Below are 23,778 nucleotides of genomic sequence, written 5' to 3' on the forward strand. Positions count from 1 at the left end.
GGTTGATTTGGTTGTTGCATTCTCGTTTCCAACCTCACTTTCATCATCCATAGGGACTGACGAATTGTCGGTATTGCTCATAGTTCTGAAATAGGAACAAATTAAACTTTAATAAGACATAAACATTACACAAAGTGAGAGTGATTATATGCATTACACAAATACATACAACAGTCAGAACTGATATTGTCTCACTCACATAAACACAAAGAAAGAAAGGAGAGACAATATGCACAGATCCTAGTACATCATCTTCATGAAGAATACAAAAAGGAATTGGAACTTAATAAAGAAAAAATGGTAATTAATCTTATGAAAAGAAGGTTCCTTTAGTTGTTGAAACACTTTCTCCTCTATAAAAACCTTTTAAACAAGCAGAATTCTACATAGAAATCCAACTGTAGTTCCTGCACATGCATCACCATCTACATCTTTCTCCACAACTACAAATTTCAGAAAAGACCAGCTCAATAAAACAAGAAATAGATCTGAAAATCTGAAAAAACAAGGTAAACCAATATCATGATAACTAGATTAAAAAAAAAAAAAAACACTATTGCAAAGATGCAAGGTGAATGTGATCAGAAGATGGGATTGTAGTGTAGTGTAGTATGATTTTTTTATTTAATCATTCAGTCAGGAAAAAAATTCAACAAAAAATTTTTGAACTTTGGGAAATATCTCCTCTAAAGCAATTTTTCCACTAATCCATCGCAAGTGGTAAAAGCCAAAAGATAGAACATTGAGTTATTGACTCTGTTTCTTCCAATGTTTTTAACTCTATCAGGGAGAATGCAAGCAGCAAACATAACATCATTAAAACGAAACCCCAGTGTACCCACCTCATGTACTGAGATCAACACCACAATGTTAACAGCCAAACAACAACTTCTATAAAAGCAATGACTGAACTAAACATGTACAGCAACTAAAAATGGTACCCACCAATTAATACTCAATAAGAATCTATTCAAACACCCAGAAATTGCAGAAAAAGACTATAAGTGCAGTCAATTTGTACCAATTCATTGATTTCAGCATATTAAACACTCGTAACACCCTCAGAAATTGAAGAAAATAAAAATTAAAATTAACATAAACACTCTAACTATCTCCAAAGAAAATGCAAGCAGCAATAAACAGTACCAGAGATCTACATATGCAAGATGAAACAAAAAGCAAACAAAGTGAGAAAAATACTTACGAAAGAGACAGTCGTTCGGTGGCTTGATGAGAACGAAAGAGAGGATGAGATTTTGAGTACCAAGAGAAAAATACTTACGAAAGAAGACCGAGAATCAGTGAATTGATGAGAACGAAAGAAGACAAGATGAGATTTTCAGAGGAGAACAGAGAAGATTGAGAATGAACAGAGAAGATTGAGAATGAACAGAGAAGAACAAAACCCTAGCAAAAATGAATTCAATGAAATGAGGAGGCTTAGTGGCTGACAGAAACCCTAGCAGAAATGAATTGGATGAAATGGGCCTAATGTTGTATTGGACTGTGGATTGTTGGGTTTTTAAAAAAAAAATAATTTTTTATAACTAAATCAGTACCGGTTCCGGGTACCCGGATTGTCTGGATCCGGGACCGGGTACCCGGAACTGGAATTGGTTTAAACCGGGTACCCAGTGGGTACCGGGTCCGAAATTTTAGGACCCGGTCCCGGAACCGGTTACAACCGGGTCCGACATTTTGGACCCGGTCCCGGAACCGGTGGGACCAGTTCCGGGTCCGGACCCGGCGGATCCTAACCGGTTCCGGGTCTGGTACCGGGTACCCTGGGTCTTTGCTCACCCCTAGATGAAACTACCAACGTAGATCAACGCATTGGAGGGATTAACAATCCCGGTGAGAAGGCAGCAGCAAAGAAAGGGATCAAGAAGAGGCAAGACCGTGTAGGAGGATCATCAAAAAGAAGGACAGGGAAGAAAGATAGGCATAGCAAGATACATACCGCTCATGGGCCGAGGGACCGGAGGATGAGGTTGTCTCTCCAGATAGCAAGGAAGTTCTTTGATCTACAAGATATGTTGGGGTTCGACAAGGCGAGCAAGACGATTGAGTGGCTATTTAACAAATCAAAGGCGGCTATTAAGGATCTTTCCGACAAGAGTTGCACAAGTATCTTACCTTCATCTCCTTTAGAAGAAATGATTAAAGGTGATTGTAGTAATAACAAAGAGATATTGTCTGAAGAAATAATGAATAAGAAAATGGGAGAAAATAATAGTAATAACAACAATAATAAGAAGGGGGGAATAATGTTTAAAATTAATGAGAAAAGGAAGGAAGCAAGAGCTAGGGCAAGAGAGAGGACAAAAGAGAAGCTATTAATCAAGAATAATACTAATATTAATAATATTAAAGAATACCCTTTGGAAATGGAGGAAAACCCTAATTGTCTTAATAATGTTATGAGGGTTAATGAAGTAAACCTACAACAACCATTAGAAGATCATATGGCTTCTGTGGGTATCATTGAGAAATTCTTGGCCACCACGGCTTCTTCTTCGATTGATGATTCTCAAGATGAAGCTCTAGCTAGGGCATTTTCCATGGATTTAGGGCAATTTGGGGCAATATCTACTACAATGGAAGGTACAATGGTTGTGAATTCTGAGTACAATCAAGTCCAAGGCCATAATTGTGCATTCATGGACAGGACATACAACCAAGGATATATTGATTAAGGTATGTATGGTTTAGTATTTTCCTAAACTATATGTATAAATCTTTTGTTGATTATTCATGATTTTAGGGTTCAAAGTGGATGGAATGGAATGATTAATGACTCTATGTAAGAGTGTGTGGTTTCATGTGTGTTTAAAGTGTGTGGATATGATTAATTGTGTATAGTGCTTGTTTTCTCAATGGATGAGATTGAAGTTCTATAAAATTTAGTTTTTTGATGTCTTGGAGTGAACTCAATTCATATTATTTGATTAATAATTCTCTCTCTCTCTCTTTATTTATTTTTATTTTTTTTAATTACGGGGATTCCTATCACTTAATTACAAATAAACTATTAATAAATAATTTTGCTTAATGGTTTAGTTGGACATCAATCAACGAATCTCTTTAATCAATCTCTTTCATTGTTTTGTTTATACTAAATTGCAAGTAAATATTAAAATAATTAGAAAGTAGTATAGTAGAAAACCCAGTTTGTATCCTCTCTTATCTGTTATCTTTACTTTATAATAAGTTGTAATATGACTATTTACTTTATTTTCGATCATTATAAGTTATAATATGACTCTGTTCTCGTTAGTTATTTTTTTACAGAGTACTTATTAAACTATCTTTGTAATGTTAGGAGCAACCGTGTATAGCATTTTTCATCCAAATAAAAATGTAGAAGATTTATAAGGGTGTAAGCCAAGCCAAAATCAAGCATGTACTCCGATAATGAGTGTATTCAAAACGAGAAAAAACAAATCATAAGGAAATAGGTAGTTCTTAGACAGTTGGATAACCTAGTTGCTTATAACAAAAAGTGTGCATCAAATTTTCTTTAACATTTTTTAAACATAAATCAAATGAAAGAAAGAGTAAAGCCTTGGTTCATCAATTCTTTACTGGTGGCATTAGTGGGCCATCTAATGCCCTATTAATTATTTAATTTAGCAAAAAAGAAATAAAGAGTTGCACCAAAGAAAGAAGTAAAATAAAATAAAATAGTTAAGTTTGTTGGGTCATGCATATATTAACATTAAATGTACAAACATTCTCATAGATCAGCGATCCCTAACAAGTAACAACCCTAATTGGTTTGAGAATACATCAAAACTTTTCTAGTCTTGTTATTGTTTGATTGGTTTGAATGAACTTTAATTGTATGTGTTCTCTTTAACTTGATAAATTTAAGTTTGAGATTCAACAAAGTTTAGATATGTTCAGCTAAGTTTCAAGCATTATCTATAAGGTCTAATTAGTTTACGTTATCAAATTTACTCTCTTTTATTAAGTTACAATCAAGTTAAATAAGTTTTAATAATCAAGTTTAATCCCCAATTATTTTTAGATAAGGTCAAATAAAGGAAGAGAATGCAATCGTATGTATGCACTTTTACATTAATACAAACATAAACATATTATTAATGGGGTATATGATCTTGGCTGGTCTAAATTTCTAAATAGATTTTATCTTATCTAACTTTAATAAAAGAAATAAGGAGTAATAAATTCTTGAAATAAAGTAAAGAGAACATGACCATAGTGATATGAGTTATTCCACCAATATTGTTTAGTTAGATTTTAGTACCAGTTGTGTACAAAAATAGTACTCCGTAATATAATATCTGGATTTTCATATGCTGGTTGTTTGCTGTCCATGTGCAAAATGATGTTTGTTAATTATAGAAATGTTTTGGTACTTAAATGAGTTTTAATTTTTTTTTTATTTTTTGGCATTGTTTTGGTACTTAAATGAGTTAACTCATGTTATATATTTATATCTAAACTAATAAATTAAATAATACTGCTAGTAATTTATTGATAATAATATGAGTAACACATTAAATAAATTTAGAAAAAAGCTAAGCTAGTTAAATTGACACAGAATTATAGTGAATTACTGCTATGTTCAAGCAGGAAAACACACCTATTGAACTTATGTACTTGAAAATATCTGGACATTTATGTTCTCTATATTACTCTATCTGGTTGAGAATAGGGTCTAGAGCTACGGAAGACTATCAGAAACAGGACAAAATAAACGAAGAAAGTTTGAAAATGTTGAGATATGAATTTACTAATTTTATAATAGAAAATATGGAGTTTTACATCATTTCTTACAATTGTTCGGATTTTAACATATAGAGCATATACATTTGATGGAGTCCTTTATAAATTTTTGTTGTACTTGAGTAAGGAAGCCTGCATTAATATATTGTACTTGAATGATAAGGAATCCTGTATTTTTGGGTTTAAATTAAATATTATATGTCTCTGGAAGTTGATTAATTCATAAGGTTTCTCAAAAAAAAAAAAAAAACAAAGAAAAAAAAATCATAGGGTTTGTACAAATTACTATCGACACCTAAAAACTCCACACCAACAAGGCAACACTTTCGTAAAAAATTAGTTGAAAGATAAAAAGTAAACCATTTTTAGCGTATTGCATACACTTTTATAAAATTTGCATCGAAAAGTGTTAGATAGTCCATATTAAGATCGTATAAACCGACTTTATAAAAGTTAAATGAAGTAGTTTGGATAGAAGATAGTAAGATTTATAAATAAGACTGGTAGGAAGACTAGATTATGCATCATATATGGTTGTATATTTATTTTACAGAACTCCAATGCTATATCAAGTAGACAAGTAGTATGTTATATAAAAGATTCACCCCAAGACTCCAAGACGCAATAGAATTAATTATGTTATACATTATTATACATATTATATAGAAAGTTGACAATATCTTAACTCTTAAATAATTAATGAATCAAAAGATTCAATTGGATACAACTAAATTTACATTAGCTTATTCGAGCTTGTACCATTTAATCGGACAGTATGATTGTGTGTAATTAATTTGAACTAAACTTATACGAAGTATTATATTATCAAAAAAAATAGAATTAAATTTTTTTTACAGAATAATAAAATTAATTTATATTAATATATTATGTTGTATGAAATATTGTTTTCTAAAATAAGTTAAAAAAGTTGAACCAATCATAGCCTTAATAACTTAAAATAATCATTCTTACAATTATTATTCTGTTTTTAGACATTCCAAAATGGATTACACGAATATTATTTTCAACCAAAAGGGGTAATTTGCAGTGAAATTACTGAATCTTTTCTGCAATTCCGTACCATTTCAATGCATGACCTAAAGGGGTAATGCTGACTTAAGCTATTATATTCAAAACCCTAATTTTATGGGGGGGAGGGCTTCATTTTACAGTATTTTGTACTGGATATCTTCTTTCTAGGAAAAACCGTATATTCCATTTAAATAATTAAACAATTCCTTCTAATAAAATAAAATAATTAAAAAAAGAAACTTAAATAAAAAAAAATATATAAAAGAAAAAGGTTGAGAAAATATTTAGCACAGAAAGAGTGGAATAGGAGAAGGGATGTGCTACAATTTCAAAGCCTATCACATCGATCAAGCTAGCTAATTGTCTGTGTCAAAAAAAAAAAAAGCTAGCTAATTGTCACCTCACATATATTATGATTGGGTAGCAATTTTTTTCAACACATAAAATCCCAAATAACATCAATGTGAGCATGTCGATGCTTAATTCTACGCACGAACTAAACTGTGTAACATCTTGGAAATCTAAATGTTGTAGCCACCAAACTAAGATAAAAAAAAATATTATGACAGTAGTATCATGTCCCTTAAAAACAGGGAAATTTTCGATTTTTTACACCATATAAATAAATCTTTAGGGAAACACATGAAAAGTAGTCTTGTCCAAATTCGTCCCCCTTTTTTTTTTTTTAAGCCATAAAAGCGTGTAATGAGAATAGATACCAGGAACTTTTGGAATTGGGAGGGAAGCTCTAACCACTTGAGCAATCTCTCACTCTCAAATAAGTCCCTCTCTCCACTTATGATAATCTGGCTTTTGCATTATGTACACTACAATATAAATGTTTGGGATATAGGCATATAGCTTCCTTTTTTTTTTTGGCGTTTAAATAGCTACAAAGACGTTTAATGAACATCGATTTCTAAAGTTGAAAGAGAACCTCTAACCACATGAGCTATTCCTCACTCTCAAACGCATAGGATATATTCCTTGTATTGAAAAATAGTTTCAGATATTGTGATTTCTTAGAAATATTATTAGAAAAGTAAATAGGATAGGTAATTTTTTGACAATATAGAAATGTAGAATAGGTTGGTGGTTAATGTCATTGGTAATTTCAAAATCAAATTAAAAAATAATGGTGTTGAATTGCAAGGATGGGATTTTGAATCCCTCTCAACAACTAACATTTTTATTGCTGTATTATATAAATGTCTCCCATCTGATTATAAATTTTTACTAGCATGTATAAACAAGTGTTAGTATCTTATGTCAATCTATCAATTTTCATAATTTTTAAGAATACATAATTAACGATACGAAGTATTATGATCAAATGTGTGAATTGACTAGTGTATTAATCTAAAACAGAAGCTAAGTGCCTAAAAACAAAAAAAAAAATCTAAACTACTATGATTAGAACTAGAACGCCAAATTTTTGGGGACAAAATAGAAATACTAAAACTCTAATACCATTTAAATGATGTATTATTTTGATATAGTATAAAACATATTCCTGGGCCTCAACCATCAAGTTAAGTTTTTGGTTGAATTGGTCCTCTAACATGGTATCAAAAGTCAGCGTAACACAAAGGTCACGAGTTCGAATCTAATCCACCTTTCCTTTCAAAGTGAAGACTCTCATGTAAGGGGGCGTGATAGAAATAAAACATATATATTACTGGACCTCAACCATCAGTTTGAACGTATTTAGGATATTTATGGTGTAACTTATATGACTTAATTCAAACAAAATAAATTTATATAAGTTCAAACAATTTAAGATTAGACAAAATATTTGTTGCTATAAATATAATTAAAAATAAGTTATGATACACCTTCATATAAGCTTTGCTGTAGGGATAAATCAAGTTTAAATAACTTCAAATAAGTTAAGATAAACACTAATCCCTATGTCTTAGAATAATTGACATAGTTAAATTGTGTACACATGTTGATACACTAATTTGACCTTATTTTTAAATAATTAAATGTTAGTTAATGAAAATTATAAAAAAAAAGTTATATTATGAAACTTATATATATATATATATATATATATATATGGTGGGGATCCAATGAGAAGTTTCTTAAAATGAGAAGGATGAAATCTGTAAAAGTTTTTTACTAAATGTGCATGATTGCTTTTCGAATTGATAAAAATTTTGAATTTTCTGGAAAATCAGAAAATGTGCACATTATGTTCAAAACTCATGCACATCGAATTTGGGTTTTTTTTTCACATTTAGTTCAAAAAATATGCACATTCAGTACAAAAAGTATGCACATAAAATCCTTCTCATTTTAAGAAACTTTTCATTTGACCATATATATAGGGTTGGGGTCCAGTGAGAAGTAGACTTATTGTGAGAATGTGAGAAATATAAATATATCAAAAATACATAATAGATACATCAAAAGTATCATAGAGATACATTAAAATTATATTGTAGATACATCAAAAATACATTATAGCTACATTATATATACATCATCAACACATTATAAATACATTGGTAATGTATCATAGATACATCAAAAGCATATTATATATACATTTAAAATATTAAATAGAGAGGAAGAAGCGAGAAACCGTCGAAATTAGAGCTTCAAAATAATTATGCGTTGGTAACAAATTATATATAGCTAGCTTATAGCTGGTTCAAATAAACTACTTGTACTCTTACCTCTACCAATGGATGTGAATGCATTTCAAAATCTTACAAAAAAAGGTAGTACATGAAACAATTTTTACAAGTGATTCTTCGATTAATTTGATTCGAAATTTGCAAAAGAATCCACAAAACAATATATTTTTACAAAGAAAGTAGCGGTTGTGAAGGACAAAAATTGAATAAAGACAGAGCATAGTTGTGAGGTAGCAGAGACGGTAGTTGCGAAGCGGTTACTTTCGGCGTCGTTGCTAGTCAGAGGAGGGGGAAGAAGTATGGGGGATTGGGGGTAGTGGCTGGTTCTTCGATGGAGTGATCATTGAAGAGCAGTTTTGTTACCCAATTAAGTAAGTTTGGTGAAAATTACCAATTATGCAATTAATGAGGTGGGTTAAATACCAACCATTAGATTTGACAAATCTAAGGGTTGTAATTGCTTCTCACACTTCTCACAATAAAAACACTTCTCACATGAGCCTAATTATACATATATATATATATATATATATATATATATATATATATATATATATATATATATATATATATAATTGAGATCATGTGAGAACCAAGGTGAATAATGAGAACTAGAAACCAATCTCAGCCTTTAATCGCGCTCCATCTAACGGTTCACGTTTCACCCGCATTCATCAATGGCATTTTCGTAATTTTACGGTTTTTCAAACTTTTTTTTCCAGTTTTTTAACTTTTAAGCCAGTTTCATTTACTTTATGACTGATTTCATTTAATTTTACTAACTTTTCATTTACTTTTTAGAAATGAAACTGGAAACTACTTTATAAAGTTGAAATATTACGAAAATGTCATTAATGACACGGAAAGCATGTGAATCGTTGATTAACTTGATCTAAGGGCCTAGATTAATTCCTAGTTCTCATTTTAGCCTTGCTTATATATATATATATATATATATATATATATATATATATATATATATATATATATATATATATATATATATATATATATATATATATATATATATATATATATATATATTGAATAGTGAAAAAAGTTCAACGTGTCAGTTATTTTGGGACAGAGGGAATAACTTTTATGTGACTGGCCTCACGGTGTGGCCAACCATCATGGGTTTACTAAGTTAGTGTTATGGAGGTTACTCTATTACGGTTATAGGGGTTACTTAGTTAGTAATATATAGGGATTACTCTGTTAATGTTTTACGGGTTACTTTATTATTTCAGAGTTACTCAATAAGTATAATAAGAGGTTACTCAAACAATATGATAGGTTTACTTTATCACTGTTATTATAAGGGTTATTCTGTTTTTTTTTTACCAACCCGTTATACGGTGCGACCAACTGCATAGAAAACGTGTTGCATTGTAAGGTAAATGTGTATAATATAAATTTAGACAAAATAAGCTAAATTAAACACAGTCTAGTTATAAAATGAACTTGGATAATAATCCTTATTCATTCTTATTTGAACTCTGTAGCATAAAAAGGAAAGTGTAATGGTTGAATAAAAAATTTTAAGGGAAATTTGAAAGATGCATGTATAGGTTATGTGCTTTTCACTTGAAAATAATTTTTTTTTTGTCTAAATCTTTTAGATTATGTTTGGTAAGAGTGTTTTTTTGAGTTAAAAATGGATTAAATTAAATTATATATTACCGTCATCTAGTGTTTGGTTAGTTAGAAAGTTTAGGTAACAATTAGGTAATGGTTTCCACCTATTTGTTACCTCTCTAAAATCTAAGGTAAATAGTTACCCTTACACTCCTCAAACAAAAAGAAAATGAGCTAAGTTTAAGTGATTTATTTCCATGGTTAAACCAAACAAATGGAAAGGTAAGAGTTAAATGGTTATTTTCCTCCCTTTTATTTATTTTCTTTCCATTCCATTTCAAACATTCATACTAAACGCCATCTTAAAGTCCCACTAGTCGCATAATCCCTACATGCATTTTTTGCATATAGGAAGGCAAAAGTGGAAAAGCATTGAGATTTGACATTTAGAATGGTACTTTTTATGGTTACAGTGGTACATTTTTTGTACTATTATGCATATGTATATTGTATCATTATGTCTTAGTAGTACTATTATATCTCACAATGGTATAATATTTTGATGTACCATTTACATTCTTATTTGTACTATTAGCATAATATTTATACCATTACAACATTTAATGGTACTATTTACCTATTAAATGGTATTTTATACTCCCGCTACAACTTCAACTTTATTACTACATTGCCATCCTATATGCAATGTTTACATATAGGAGCTATGCGCCAGACCTTCTCCTAAAATCTAATTTTTATTTATTTATTTATTTATTTTATTTTATTTTTTTTAACCAATCTAATCTACTTTTGGACTAAAATTTTATCATATTTTCACAGCATGGATTCATGTTAATTTGTGTAAGAGTATCCTGTAAATTGAATTCCTCTCTTCACATTATATCAAAATTAGTTCAATGGTTTACAACTCTATTGCATGAGATTTTTTTATTTTTTATTTTTTTTGACATGAGCCTAAATAAAAATATTTTCCTTCAACAAAAAAACGTTGATTTTTTAAAGTGTCAATTAGAGCCACAAAGGGTAAATAATTTGAGCATGATTTGATTACATTTTATATATACCATCTATATTCGAAATTTTAACCAACTAATATAGTTAACATTCAGTTTCATACACATTTGATATACTTGTACAGTTTAATGGTAGATTGATACTCCATAGTCCACAATAGCTTTTTTTTTTTTTTTAAAAAAAAAAAAAAAAAAGTAAAATTGACATTAGGCCTGTTCACGAATCGGATATCCGAATACTCGGATATCAGACATTGATATCCAAATCCGAGCCGAAAATTTCGGATATCCGATATTTGGATATCCAAAATTTGGATCGAATGCTTCGGATATCCATTATCCAATATTAAGTAAAATTGATTATGATTACTTTCTAAATTTCACTAATTTTACCGCTTTTTTATCACTAAGTTGTACAACATATTTTAACAAAATAGTAGTCTTTTTGCAATAAATATTATCATCAAATATATTAAGAATATTATAATAAGTTAATAATATAGGGTCATTTTTTTCATCATTATTAACTGACATATAGGTGTTTTATGGAATTGTGAGCCTCTCGCCTCTCCTCTTTTCTTCTCTCTTCCTCTCCTCTAGGGTTTTTCCAAAATCTTAATCGTTTAGGCCGGAAATAGTCTAATTTCTTCGGAAATTAGACTATTTCCGATCCTTTTCCCTTAATTTTCTTTAGTTTTGCAATTTAGATTTCAATAAATCTACACGAGTAGTGTAGATATTCGTTCGTCTCCCTAGGTGGAGTGTCTCCCTGTGGTGGAGTCGTTAGTTTTTGTTAGTTTAATTGTTTGTTTTAGGGTTTGTTTGTGTGTTAGGGTTTATCAAAAAGTAATCATCTTTTGCCCTATTGTCAGTTTGTTGGTAAAGATTTGTTCGAGATCGCAACGGTTGTCAAGTTTTCAATGCGTTCAAACGAATTATCCTTACAGCTACTACAAATCGTTAGACCGTCTATCCGAAAAGGTTGTATATTTCAGCGATGTGTGCGAGAGATGTACCACAGTGCAAGATCTTTTCAACGATCGTAGCTTTGTTGAAGGAAACCCTAATTTGATTCAATTTTATGTATTTGTTAATTTAGATTTCATTTGTAGATGTCGGATGGCTTTTTATTAATGAACTGATTTGTTTCGAAAAAAAAATAAAATAATATAGGGCCAGTTTTAATGAACAATTTAATTTTTTTATATATATTTCACTATTTCAGCCTTTACATTTCGGATATCGGATACCCAAATTTTTAAAAACCAAAATCCAAATCCGCATCCGATATCTGCTTTTTCGGATCAAATTTCCAAAAATTCGGATCGATTGCGAATCGAATTCTCGAATTTTTGGATTCTCGAATAGTTTTGTAGAGGCCTAATTGCCCGTAGTAGTATACACTATGCTTTAGACATGACTATTGTTTCCGTTTGCAACATGATTACAAACTGGTCAAAATATTATCAAGGCGTGGTCAAGTCAAAATTGATGGTATATAATATCTGGCCTCGGGCCTCCTGAACAAAATCAATGGGAAAAGTACAAAATCCAAGTGTTGGGAGGACGTTTCTATATACAGTACTCTGTAATAATTCATTAATTCTACGGTCATACAATAACACTTAACCACAATTCTCCAAAATTCTAATACGGAGTATTCAATTTCTATACATTTCACTTATTTTCCTCAAAAGAAAACCCAACTAATAACTATTTATCTCACATTGCCACTAACTTCTTAATTTCATTTGTTTTAGGGAAATTGTTCCGTGTACCCTTGAAGTTTTGAAAAATGCACTGTGTACCCTTAAAAACTTTCAAATACACCGTGTATCCATGACTCCTATAGCTTTGTAAAAACATGCACTAAATATCCCGATCATCCAACAATGCACATATCATTGACTTATCAAACAAAAATCATGCCCACACACTAATTCTCTTATAATACTTTATATTTATGCAGTAAAACTGCCTAAAAGCATAAATTACATCAAAATTTGAACTCCATCGATCATTCTAAATCCTTAATTTTTGGGTGTTAGAATTCGATTTATTAACTAAGTTTACTTGATAATTAAATGATTTAGCACTACATTAACGTTACACTGTAATAATTTAATAGAATTTGATGCTTAGGGGGTCTCAATCTAACAAAATTACCATTTGTTATGAGTCTTGGGGTATTTGGTGTATTTTTTTTTTTTTTACAAACATCAAGGGTATACGGTGCATTTGAAAGTTTTCAGAGGTGTGCGGTATATTTTTAAAACATCAGGGGTACACGGAATAATTTCCCTTTTTTTTTAAAGCAAGGGATTTCATAATACTTTGTACGCTTTTTTTCGCGAATAATATATCCTGTGCATTAGTATGAATACATTCTAGTTATTTAAAATTTTAGACCAAATGTTTGGATAGATGAATCAACTTTTAGACTTTATGAAGTATTTCTTAATTTTTGAGTATCTTTAGTAACTATTAAACTTTAAATGATTTTTTTACATCTTTTAACTAAATTTTTTTAATGTATTTTAATGTACGGTTAGACAATTTTTTTTTTTTTTTTTTTTTTTTTTTTTCAGAATATGACCTATTTATACAAGAGAAATTGTATTAGAGAACATACACTTGTCCATATGGCCGTATATTAAATACGAAGTATACTAGATGTAGTCTTATAAACATGAGAATTTAATAGAATTTCTAACATAAGATTTAACATCAATTTTATCATATATAAATTGAGATACTGGGCTTCAACAAAAGATAATAATTTCTGAAATTGAACATTAAATACAATATATTTGCACAAACAGTCAAACATCAACCCGTATCATGCAAATTACATACCCTAGCTTATATATTTACTAGATAAAATTCTTATTTCGAATTCCACGAATAACAACAAAGGAGCTAGAAAGATATATATAGGCTAAAGTGCAAGTGCTAAACAAAATAAATACATCAATTATCTTCTTCAATTGTTAATTTAACCTTCATTCCTTCCCCCTTTCACCATTTCCTGAAAAGTGATCCTAATGTCTCACGATCGACCTTAGGAATTCAGGAAATGGTCCGGCCAAACAGCAAAAACTAGTATACAACGAGTGTACTGTTTATGTACTACTCCGTACAAGTGTAGCTACTCCAATTAAAGAGAAAGGGAGTGTTATTGGGGTAGCCATTGGAATAACACATTAAAATTAGAGGTGTCTATTCGGATGATCGGATCGGGTCTGATGAAGTCGGGTCGGGTCGGGTCAATTTCTAAAATTGAGTCATGTTAAATTATTATGTCCACGCGAGTCCAAATCTAAATCGGATATTTTTTGGGTCGGTTTCGGATCAGATCGGATCGGGTGTGCTTTTGACACCTCTAATTAAAATATACTAGTATATAAAACAAAATTTATATATTTTTGAAGTATTCTACTACTATAGGAATAGTATTGATATAGGGAAAAGAAAGGGAAGAAAATATAAATTTGGTAGGTAATGGAAAATGAGTATGCAATGTCAAAAAAGAAAAAAGGAAAAAAAAAAAAAGGAAAATGAGTATGGAACTATAAATCTAAAACAGGAAATAGAAAATAGAAAATATGGGGATTCTGTTGCATACCTTTTTGCTTCCAAACAAGGCCATCTTAAATATCGGAGCCGTAATATTGTACCACTTTGTCCCTATTATTTTTATGCATTGAGCGCACACTCTTTACTGTTTGATTCAGAGTATTACGTAACAACTCTGTTAATAAATATTTTGATTTTCCCACCCACTAAATTATTATACATCCAAGTTAATCTTAATTTTCTTTTCTGCTTATGTACTACATGTCGTTCTTCAAGGCATACATGAATTTGAAGTTCAGAATTAATCAAATACGAGTGATCAACTGGAGGAGTGAAGCTTACCACGGTGTCACGGTGTGTCCGTGTGTGAATCGACGAGAATCTACTGAATGATAAGTGTGTTTTTAGAGAAGACTATCGCATATGTAGAAATTGGGGTTTTGATCAGTAAGGATGTATATTGGGGAAAATGAGTGCTAGTACAAACGTAACACTGCTGGTCAATAATTCCTTGCTCGAGTCAGGGCTACAAATTATGTTCTGTATATGCTACGTTTGACGAGTGAGCTTAGGAGATTTAGGCCTTGTTTGGTAAAGAGTTTTGTAAAGAGTTTTTAGCTTATTTTGCCCAATTAGAGGTTTGACCAATCAAAAAAGTTAATTTGGGTGTTTGGTAAATAGCTTATTAAAAGAGCTTTTTGGGCTTAAAAAGCTCTTTTAGAAAAAGCTCATTATTGAACAATTAGCTTTTTGGCTCTTAAATACACTGAAACAGCTAACAATTAACAACTATTTACCAAACACTTTTATACAATCAACTAATTATAACCAGCTAGTCAAACCTATAACCAGCTAGTCAAACCTATAATCAGCTAGTCAAATCAGCTAATACAATAAGCTATATCAATCAGCTACCAGCTAATTACTAAACATGGCCTTAAAATTACATGTACGGAGTATAATCTTAGATTTCAGACGCTATAGGTGGGTAAAATTGATATGGGAAGAGTATTATGCGAGTACTCCATAAACTCGACTGATTTAGTTTAGCATACTAGTTGATACTGTATACTAATGATTTAGTGTAAACAAATATGGAACATGACATTTGTGATAAAATTGCATAAAAGCCCTCTATTTTGAAATCACTTTCGGATTACGCTTCTTGCTGTCACTTAGTGCACAAAGGGAATCCCGATCAACATATCAACTTATCGTATCAAAAACTCATAAAAGATTACACAAACTTACAAGACCTATAATAATATATACATGTCGAATTTCGAAGGCAAAGTTAAAACCAATTGTAATATATTTGCCATTCCATGTCACAGACTCAGAGAGTCAGAGTTCTACCATGCATACAAAGAGAGGCTAATTTGTTACTTCATATGGAAGGTAGATAATGAAGACTGGCGTGGCCAAATTTTTGCTCTGTTTAAACTTCACGAAGTATTTATTTGCATTTCGCCATTCATGTTTCTACTCGCTTCAGTCACCTGGTCTCTCAGGCCCTGTGTCTGCCTGAGGAAACACCACTCTTTGCCCATGAGGAGGGCTTGTATCCTCCAGCCAGCAGATTTGAAACTTTACCCGCTTTGATCTTTCTTCTTTTAGACTCAAGCTCCAAGCGCCTATTATCCGTTGAGGAAGATCCAGATGGTCCACCAAAAATCGAGGAGGTCGAAATCAATGCTCGCTTTAGTTTCCTATTTTCATCAAACTTTGTCGAAAACTTCACACGGGAAGCAGTGGCAGCATCTTCACTGGATCCTGGCAGCAATCGTATACCAAGACCCCTTTTCCTAGATGCAACTTCTTCTTCAGCGACTCTCTTCTTTTGACTCTGTAAGGTTGTGCATGCAATTAATACAAAAGTTTAGTCTTTCAAAACAATTTTGGAGTGAACGAGAGGAACGTGTTGGGGGGGAAGGGTCAGAGGGACACCGAGGAAGACAAGCTACTCTTGAATAACAAAAGCAATTTGCCTTTGCATTCTTCCAAGATTAGTATTATCCAAGGGCAGATATACCCGAGCTCTCCTCTCCCCTTCCCTTAAAAACCCTCATATCAAGTCAGACTGTACAAGGAATAAGCATGAGACAAGAGTAAGCTGAGTTTACGTAAGCATACCCTCAACCGGGCCCGTAAGGCTTTATTAATGGAATAGTCATTAAAATGCCTTGCATCAGATGCACGTTGAAGACGTACAAGTACTGGCTCTTCTTCCTTTTTCTTCTTCAAGTCCTCCTCTTGATGCTCAAGACGGTAAAATGGGTCCACAAGTTTACCTCTTTCTGAACCGGAAGAAAACAATGAGTTAAAAGCAAAGCTAACAAAGAAAAAGAAGGGGGGGGGGGGGTGCGGCGCATCAGGGCATCCTTAACTAAAGTTATTGGACTTCTAAAAAAAAAGCCAGTAACTTCTTGGTTTTTCCAGGGGTGGGTCTGGGGAGGGGGTCATTAAAGTCGGTAAGTCTAGCCCCTGACTTGAGTGCAAGATAGAACCTTACGTAACAAGTAAAACCAATTCAAACCTTTCAAGATCATTTTGGCTAAAACAGTCTCTACTACATCACATTATAGAGATATATAAATACATAGTTAAAATACAAGCACGCACAAATAAAATACAAAATATAAAAACACAAACAAATTTTGATACAGAGGCAACATATTTACATACAACTGATCAAAACACACAAGATCTCACAAAAAACTTTATTTTCCATATTTAATCACTAAACAATATCTTTGAAATATTTGTTTGATATTAGGCATAAGTAAGCAATTAGGCATACAAATCCAACAAAGTTCTATTAAAACAATTATAGGGGTTTGAGAAGTATCCAAGACAATTCAGTATAAGGTCAGTGTAGGTTACGAGGCATGCCTCCAAAGATTATCTAAGATGCTACTTAGACAGGCATACAACTAAAGTAGCTCTAAAGATTTGTGATGGACTGATGGGCATGGGAAAAAAAACATTTACCAACCTTCTTCAGTAGGAAGTTCCAATATCTCTGCATCCTCTGCGTCATACTCTTCAATTTTTCGTCGGGCACCCTTTACAATCACATACTCACAATTTTTAGGATCTGTATGAATCTCAATCTCATGCTTGCAGCAAGCTGACTTCATGGTGAAGCTCCATATCTGAAACAAGAATCAAGTAATCAATGATAAAGACTAATCATCATGAAAAACAACTTAGCCAGTGCTTCATTACCTAGATACAAAACACATTAATATTCGAACACTTATAAAGAGGACGAAGCAATTATCAACAAACCCAACCAAGTCACAATGAAATCAAGAGAGTGCCAAATGTGAAATGATCTTACAAATATGGAAAGAACACAATAACTTCCATCAATAACATCTCATTTACAAGCTTAATTTTAGGGGTCATTGGGTTGGATCTTTTGGAATGGAGTTAAAGTCCATTTCATCCATTTTATTGTTTACTTAGACATTTATTCGAAATTCGCTTCAGTTTGGATTGTACCGAATTCTAATTCGGTTTGGATTCGGTTTGGAAAATCCAAAACCGAATTATTTCGGTGTGCACTGAACTTTCACCCCTAGTCAAGTGGGGTCTTGTTAAATTGGTCTCAATGTATATTTTTAATTATAAACTTTTGTGTTTTTTTCATTTAAATAATTGAAGATATTAACATTTGAAATCATGCATTGCAAACGTACCTAAAGAGATGTGCTGACTAAAAGAAACGAAGGAAGTATATTTTTAAAAAATGGACAATTGCAAAGTACAACAAATGCAGATATTCTTGATTCTTAAGGACTTTTCCAAGTGTCTTTCATGTTACAAGTGACATGTACGTACAGATGCATTTTACAATGATTAGTACTCCGAATCTTACTTTAAACCATAATGTCCAATAGTTAGGTTGTATAACAAAGTTATCTCTTCCCTTTTCCTCAGTTTCCACATTTCTCTTCTACCAATATGTAATTCGAGAAAACTGAGATGTCGAAATGAAAATAGTTGGGTATATATGTCAGGTCCACGTCAAGTGTCCAACATATGAAATTAGTAATTACTCTTTCAGTACAAGGTATGATTGTATGAATAAAGGCAGCGATAATGAGTGTGGGTATAAAGTTAAAAAAAATAATAAATAATAAATGTCCCTCAACAATTCCCTTGATATTATATATCTCCACTCTCAAATATGCAGTTTCCCTCCTCAACACTTTCTTTACCACCTCTCGAGTTGGTAACGAGAAGAAATGAAGACCAAACGGCAATTGAAGGTAATAATATAGACATAGGCATGAGCTTTTCATTGCAAAATTACAAAAATCATAATACTTATGAAGAGTCGCAGTAAATATGAAAAAACAAACGAAGTATAGAATTGTTTTAATTAATGGCATGCATCAAAGAGAATACCTTTGTGGAGTAGTAGTTTCCAACTTGTTTTTTCTCTGCATTGAACCTTACACCCTTAGCTATCATAGATTCACATCCCTCACACCATATATTGAAAGGCATTTCAAACCTGTTCATTTGAAAAACAAATCACTGATCAGATTTTTGTCTTTCATTTTTGATATACAGAGGCATGTTTAAAAAATAAAAAAATAAAAAAAAAGGCATGTCAACCATTTTCCAATGTGGCCAAAAGCCATGCCCCCTAAATTAACAAGTCTCTCATACCAAATAAAGTATAGACATATACACAACTAACACAGGTTTTCAACCTAAAAAGTCAATCATCAACTTATCTACAAAATCAAGGAACAATAGCTAAATCCTCACAAGTCTCTTATACTGAAAAAATTATAGACATATACACAAATTTTCAATTTGCAAAGTCATTCAATATCTTATTTACAAAAATCAAAGAATGATAACTAATCCTCATGCCGAAGCACTAGTCCAAGCTTCCAACAATACAAGATCCTCAAAAAACGAATTATATGCTTGAAGTGATAATACCCTTATTTCAAGCAATCTTAACCAAGACAACTGGGAAAAAGAAAAGCTCTCTACTTAACCAAGATTCGGAATAGTGGGTCATAAAGACTTGAAATGGGAAAAAACGAAGAAAGAACTAACTTCAACAAATGCTCTGCTAACCCTAGAGAGCCATAGAGATGCAAGCAGACTGCTAGTCACTTTTGAAAACTTCTCTTAAGACCTCATGCCCAAATTTTACCAAGGTACGAAGGATTAGTAATTGGTACATAAGGAGAAGACTATGATGAGCTGTAAATAATGCTTGAAGGGGGAGCCACACACTTAAACAGTTATTAATCCCTAAAAAAAAAAAAAAAAAAAAAAAAAAAAAAAACAGAGAGAGAGAGAAAAGAAAGAAACTCATAAGCTGTTCTGTATCAAAATTCAATACAGTATACCATTGTTACTTATCAATAAATTCAAACTCCATGCCATATTTCATCTGCAAACAACACACTGGAAGCACAGACTAAATTCCAGTTGGAAAGAACTACATACCTTATAATTAGGATGCCTTGATCTATTTTTCTTGCCCTCTCTCTTAAAGCATGCTGACCATTAAACTTGTTGAGACCGCCCTGTTTAAAAGAATTTGCTTGTAAAAATGGATGCCGAACATTTAAGAAAAAAATTTCAAATCATTGAATCATCACATGTAAGCACATCTTCATATGGAAAATGCAATAGTTACCTGACTTGGGTCCCATTCAGGAGGATAGTAGAAATTATCAGCTCGAGCTGCTGCAAGAGAAGACTGTAACAGAAGCAAGCGGGCAGAAGTTAAAAAGAGTAGTATACCAAGCAAATACCAGAATTAGTGCAATCTAATCATGAGAAGCTCAGGTAACTTATTCAGACGTCAAAAACGATACAAGAAAAAAAAAAAAAAATTCCCTTTCAGCTCCACTACTCAAACACAGCAACTTTTTTTAGTCCAAACAGGTTCAAAATTCCGAAATTTCACATGTTCAAAAGCCCAAACAAGGAAAATATTAGGTAAAGCCAACAGGTACAAACTTTCTTAGACACAAAATAAAGCCCAGTGAAAAAAAGAGTAAATGTCACTAATCAACAAAACCATCAATCTAAACATGTTCAAGCTCCCCACCTCTCCAAGAGTAAAAGTCACTAATTAACAAAACCATCAATCTAGACATGCCATGCTCTCCACCTCTCCACCAAGTCAATAAGTACCATAAAGCAAGTCCATGCATTTGTTGATGCCATGCTCACCCTTAATCAAATCAATGTCACGTAAAAGAATCAACAACATGCTGTTCTCTTGAAGATTCAAGGCCTAAGTGAGTTGCACTGACTCATATAGGTCATACTTTCAAGGTGAGAAAGTACCAAAGTATATGAGGTTTTATTAGTAGCTCATATCTCATCAAAGGAAGTCATTACTAGAATTCTGTAAACAGAGCATGGATAGCAAGGTAGCTGAAGTAGATTATATAGTAATTTAACTTTTCCACATTGACCTTCTGTCAACAAACTACAGCCAAACAGAAAAATGCCTACCAGCTCCATGACTGATAGAGCCAAAGTCCAAATTATTAAGCCAATAAATTTTCAATTTCCCTAAAAAGTCTTTGTCGGCTTCACTTATGGATTGTTCAACCAGTACTTGTTTTGCTTTCCACAAGACCCTAAGTTGTTTACAAAAAAGTTGTTTCTTTTATATCATTGTCATGTGGTCCAATCACCAAAAGCTTCCATGCTTCATTCTTCCCATTTACAACAACAATTTTTTTATCTCATACCTACTTTCTCATTTTCCTCTCTCGTTTCTTTCATCTTTCATTTGAGGCAACAGGGGGCAGGAGTGACACAACAAGCCAACCTTAATCCATCCAAACATAGATAAAAATGGCATATGCTTTGCTATATGTCAAAATGTACATACTCCAAACAGGAGAAACAAAAAAGGGAAAATATGACCAATTCGTTGAAGAACAGCTACTGAAATATATAGTTTAGAAGCATTCTACAATTCTTACACACGGAAAAATACTGGGTAAACTTATTTCCTGACAGATAGAACATTGATTATGCTCAGGTGCTTAACTTGGTATGGCATACTAGCAGACATGTCAAAAGAAACTAACAACAAAAAACCTGGCCTAAAATTTTGTATTCAAAAACTACTTGAATAAATCTATTTGCCTTGAAAATTTCATACCTAGATAGTTTTAAAGTCAAGATCAATCCGTTTTATCAAACCAAAAAGGAGGTGGGGGGCTAGTTCATTAAAAAATCCAAATTTGTCATCATTTGAAGGTAAATCAAGGCACAAATTTGAAAGCTCTAATAGTTGATATTTTTCTATTAATCTTCCAAAAAAAAAAACCATATTTTTGGCAAGTCATAAAGAACTTGATCACAACTCACAAGACAGTAAAACCATAAATTTGATATTATCAAATATCAATAAAGCTTGTTATAAATAAAGTTTTCCTTGATATTTTTCTTCAAAAAAAAATAAAGTTTTCCTTGATATTATACATATATACAAAGTTGTTACGGAGTAAAAACTTAAGTTATTGAAACAATATTAACCCAGCGGTTCAATTCAAATCTTTAGAATGTAATAGCTTATGGTAAAATTGGTGACACAATACTACCCAAATCATAACAATGCAATCAAAAAAAAAAAAAAGCTTTCTATACCACCTATAATGATCAAAACAGCCACCACAAACACTTTCAAGAAACATCCTGATCCCAATTGTCTACAGCTTTATAAAATATGAGAATTTAGAAATTCGATGATCGGATAATGAGTAATTCAAACTTTATCCACCATAATCGTGATCAAAAGTTCTCGAACCTAATCTAAATTGTAAACACCTATGGTTTCATCCAACAATTAACAGATATGCTTGACACATTCAGCAATTAGTCATGATAACAAGTTATTCAATATTTATATCATTCAAAAAAGAAATCTACAAATAATAAGCTACAAACATTCAATCTTAAGCGAATTTTACAAAACCCTAATTAAGCTAACAAAAGCTAAAAGGAGACAGATAATTCATCTAAAATTCGATCGAATAGTGAGTAATTAAAGGTATTGCGTACCATATTCAATTGCTTCGAATTGCTTCTGCGTGAAAAATTAGGGTGTCGAGTTTAGGGTAAAACTTCCAATTTGGGGATTTGGATTTCCGTTTGACAAGCGATGAAAACAGTAGGGACGCTGATGCGCGCGTAGCGATTCTCGTCAAATTTAAGGGGGAGTTAATGGAAAAGTTAAGTGAAAAAAATACTCTATATATATTCATATATTTAGAGCTGGTTTAGGCCTTGTTTAGTTCACCTGATTTAAGCTGATCTGAACTTATATTTTTTTATCTGAAGTTATATTTTCTGATCTGATCTGATTTGAACTTATTTTTTCTGATCCGATCTGATCTGAATTTATATTTTCTGATTTGATCTAATCTGAACTTATTTTTTCTGATCTGATCTAATGTGAACTTATTTTTTCTGATTTGAACTTATTTTAATTATTTCAATATATCACTTTTAATGTTAATCAATATTAATGTTTAATTATTATTATTATTATTATTATTATTATTATTATTATTATTACTACTACTATTACTATTTTTATTATTATTATTATTATTATTATTATTATTACAAATATTTTAAAGAAACCTATAAGTATTAAAATTACTAGATAGTATAAGGTAATAGAATTGGAATATTTGATAATTTTATTATTTACAGTATCCCACTTCATAAATGAATTTTTTTTATAAGAAAGTATTAAAATGGGGATCCTAAAAAAACTAAATTACAGATTAAATTTATCATAGCTTTTTTCTACTTAGAAAAAAGGAGATTTGACTTGTTTTTAAATACCTTAATTCTTAAATAATAATATGGATTTATGATGTATTGGATTTGATTTTATCGTTTGTTTGAAGTAGCAACATTTTCTATGTTACTTTGTATTAATTTTAATTGTAGTAATGCATAGCTATTATTATTGAAAACCTTGTACGTATACTCCCTTCGATTTTAAATACCTTCTCCATTTTTACATGTGGGGAGTTTTAGGAGAAATTGGTAAACGTAATAATATATGGATGGGGTAAGTGGAAGATTAAAAAATTGTATAAAACAAAAGTATTTGACAGAATAGGAGGAAAGAAAATATG

The 23,778-nt window shown here is 31.5% G+C and overlaps 2 protein-coding genes across 2 annotated transcripts; one reads left to right on the forward strand and one right to left on the reverse strand.

Annotated features, from left to right (window-relative positions):
• The first annotated feature begins 1,123 nt into the window (after positions 1-1,123).
• LOC110691190 (transcription factor TCP12-like) lies at positions 1,124-2,696 on the forward strand. The gene is made up of 2 exons (XM_021868107.1): positions 1,124-1,187; positions 1,807-2,696. Exons 1-2 carry the CDS (start codon positions 1,124-1,126, stop codon positions 2,694-2,696), a joined length of 954 nt encoding a protein of 317 aa, XP_021723799.1.
• Positions 2,697-15,754: 13,058 nt separating this feature from the next.
• LOC110691276 (coiled-coil domain-containing protein 130-like) lies at positions 15,755-22,849 on the reverse strand. Its single transcript, XM_021868198.1, has 7 exons — positions 22,688-22,849; positions 20,295-20,357; positions 20,102-20,181; positions 19,034-19,142; positions 17,613-17,772; positions 16,751-16,914; positions 15,755-16,463 (listed from the first exon to the last, which is right to left on the reverse strand). The coding sequence occupies exons 1-7, from the start codon at positions 22,688-22,690 to the stop codon at positions 16,125-16,127; spliced, it is 918 nt and encodes a 305-aa protein (XP_021723890.1). The 5' UTR covers positions 22,691-22,849; the 3' UTR covers positions 15,755-16,124.
• Positions 22,850-23,778: the final 929 nt, after the last annotated feature.

The sequence above is a fragment of the Chenopodium quinoa genome, unplaced genomic scaffold (assembly GCF_001683475.1).
Source record: "Chenopodium quinoa cultivar QQ74 unplaced genomic scaffold, ASM168347v1, whole genome shotgun sequence".
NCBI lineage: Eukaryota > Viridiplantae > Streptophyta > Magnoliopsida > Caryophyllales > Amaranthaceae > Chenopodium > Chenopodium quinoa.

Bases quoted from the DNA above. Each gene is read 5' to 3' on its own strand.
- LOC110691190 (XM_021868107.1), top strand. From the start codon at position 1,124: ATGCAAGCAGCAATAAACAGTACCAGAGATCTACATATGCAAGATGAA. The intron at 1,188-1,806 runs GTGAGAAAAATA...GCTCACCCCTAG, and splicing joins TGAAACAAAAAGCAAACAAA to ATGAAACTACCAACGTAGAT.
- LOC110691276 (XM_021868198.1), bottom strand. The intron at 16,915-17,612 runs GTTGGTAAATGT...CTTCCGGTTCAG, and splicing joins GGAACTTCCTACTGAAGAAG to AAAGAGGTAAACTTGTGGAC. The intron at 16,464-16,750 runs GTATGCTTACGT...ACAACCTTACAG, and splicing joins CCTTACGGGCCCGGTTGAGG to AGTCAAAAGAAGAGAGTCGC.